At 48.7% G+C, this 2,612-nt stretch overlaps 1 protein-coding gene across 1 annotated transcript in view; it reads left to right on the plus strand.

Annotated features, from left to right (window-relative positions):
* Positions 1-1,957: 1,957 nt before the first annotated feature.
* AR (androgen receptor) overlaps positions 1,958-2,612 on the plus strand; it is a 38,732-nt gene continuing 38,077 nt past the window's right edge. The window contains exons 1-2 of the mRNA XM_025894942.2: positions 1,958-2,044; positions 2,317-2,348. Coding sequence (XP_025750727.1) covers positions 1,958-2,044; positions 2,317-2,348 — 119 coding nt within the window. The remainder of the gene's footprint in view (positions 2,045-2,316; positions 2,349-2,612) is intronic.

Here is a 2,612-nt window from a genome sequence, read left to right on the forward strand (position 1 = left end):
AAGGAAGGTGTATCACAGACATCTCACAGCTGGGATGGCACAAAACCAGGAGTACCACCAGGGTAATTCCTTATGTGACTGGCTAAGGGCTTATGCTTGCAACTGGCTTCAAGGAACGGAGGTAAAACCGTTGGACTCATTTTACTAAAGATTAATGGTGAAAAATGATTGATTCTGCTCCTGGCGAGCTCCACAGGACTGTGATAACATTTGAGCTCTCCATGGCTCCTAGAGATCACCTGGTGTTGACTTTTTTTGGGGGCAATGAAACAAAGGACCAGCTGTTACTTTTGGGTCTGGAGGGAAATTTTTAATGGAATGGCCCCTATCTCTCTGAAAAATGTTGTTTGCTGCAGTTCTGAGCAGTCACATGGGACATTCTGAGCCAACGGATTTTATCAGGAAAATTATTTTCTTGGTGCCCAGTGTTTTTGACAGCACTTTGTAAAGAATGATTTTGGTACGGATCCAGCAAAGCACTTAAGTGAATCCTTAACCTTAAGCACGGGAGTATTTCCTAGATTTCACTGGGACTGTTTATACACTTTGAGATGAAGATGCATTGAAATCTTGTGCTGGATCAGATCTCCTCAGCATCTCCTCCTGCCTGAATCAGAGCTCACTCTGCTCCTGATGAGGCCAGACAAAGCACCTGTTCTGTGACACACACTGGAGTCGTGTTTTTAAATTGACTTGAACTGTAAGACCAAACTGCTCATGACATCCACAACTCAGACCTCAGCCTACGGGAAAGGTCCCTTATAAATACCTGTAGGGGACTTTAAATTCACCCTTTATAAACCATTTACAGAGACAAATTACCTCAATAAGTGTTATTGGGAGAATGGGAAAATAAAGTTGAAACCCATATCAAATTCAAGTTGACAAAAGGACATCTCTAGAACTCAGTGCAATGACTTTGGCAACCAAGTATAAAGTTTAAAATACATAGATCCTTAAGCACCAGCATGTGCAGTCGTGCACATGCACACCCGGAAAATCCATTCACATTCCATCCATTTTAAATGAAACATTTGAGGACCAGGTAAACAAAATTCTTGTAAGATGTCTGTTCAGGAAATTAATTTAAAATATCTTCATCGTGGATCATCAGTCATAACTAAAGTACTGGCTCTGCAGGCTGGGAAGAACACAAACCATTTTTTAGTGTCACTTTCTGCACCTCTGCTGTGATCAACATCCCACAAAACCCACAGTTCAGACTGGGGGAAAATCCAGGGCCTCGTGGATGCTGCAGAGAGAGGAGAGGGCAGGGGAATGTGAGCAGTAGGATCAAAGCCAGAGACAGAGCCAGAAGCCAGAAGCTGAGGCTCAAACACATCCCATCCCAGACAGAAAAGGCTGTTTGAACATCAGAAGTCTTAATTGTGCTGAGGTCTTCACAGCTTGTGGTGTTTCCGGGTGTATGAGCTGAGGATGTTTCCTCCTTGTGGAAAAAGTGGAGTTAAACAAAACTCTGGTCAGACCCCATGTCTTGTTTGAGGTACAGAGGCCTTTGTTCCCACAGTGATACCACGCTGCAGCCCTGGCCCTCAGCCTTTCCCAATACAGTTCCTGAGGCTGATGCTGAGAATCCCCCCTCAGGTGTTTTCCAGAGTCCCTATATTTCACTCCAGAGGCTTGGCAGCTCTGGGAGGTTGGAAGAGCAAAGACCTGGAATCCTCATCCACTAGGCAGCACATATCTTACAGCATCTCCCTTGATTTTCACCATCTCAGGTGTTAGCTCTGCTGCTTCAGTGTTTTAGGGGCTACAAGACTTGGTATTAAAGCCCAGCTTGGTGTTTCACCCACACGGAGAGCCGACGAGCTTTCTCTGCAAATGCTCTTCCTCGCTGGTGGCCAGGCAGAGCTGGGCAGAGTCTTTGGCCCATCAGAACCTGGGGTGTGGCAGCCCCTGCCCACGGCCGTCCTGCCCCCGGTAGGAGCCAGCAGCAATGACCCCGTCCCGACCGGCGCACCGGCCCTCCTCCATCCTCCTTCTCCAGCTGCTCTGCTGTCGGGACATGAGGTTCTTCAGTCACGCAAGCAGGATGGAGGACATCGCCAAATTTTGCTTGGCTGGACTTTGATTTTTGTTTTTATCTTCTGCAGCTTGTAAAAAGGCTTTTAAAAGACTGGACAAGTCTCTCTGTTTTCCCCATGGGCTCCGCTTCTTTATGACTTTTTCCCCTCTGTCTCCAAAGGGGCTGAAAATAACGGGCTTGCGTTAAGTTCCCTCGAATGAAAATGATTCCATTCCCAAATTGCCTGAGGAAGGTGCCTCCCAGAAGTTGATTTCGGACTGTTATTGCAGGACCAGCAAGGGGAGCTCAAGCCTTGTTTACGGTAGGTCCTGCACTAATTGTCTCTGGTAGCGAGGGGATTTCCATCCTGGTGCGTGACCCGCATAGGGATACCCACGGGATGGATCGTGCTGTGACGGGCGGGGGCTGCGGCACTTCGCGGGACAGCGGGGGGTGGGAGAGGGCGGCCGGTCCTCGGGCAGGAGCGAACAGAGACATGGTGCAGGGGTCGACCAGGGCCCAGCCGGGGAGAGATGCCGAGCGCCGACACGTCAGCGCAAAAAAGAGCGTTTTTCTGCCCGAGTCC

The sequence above is a fragment of the Manacus vitellinus genome, unplaced genomic scaffold (assembly GCF_001715985.3).
Source record: "Manacus vitellinus isolate BGI_N305 unplaced genomic scaffold, ASM171598v3 scaffold_19_pilon, whole genome shotgun sequence".
NCBI lineage: Eukaryota > Metazoa > Chordata > Aves > Passeriformes > Pipridae > Manacus > Manacus vitellinus.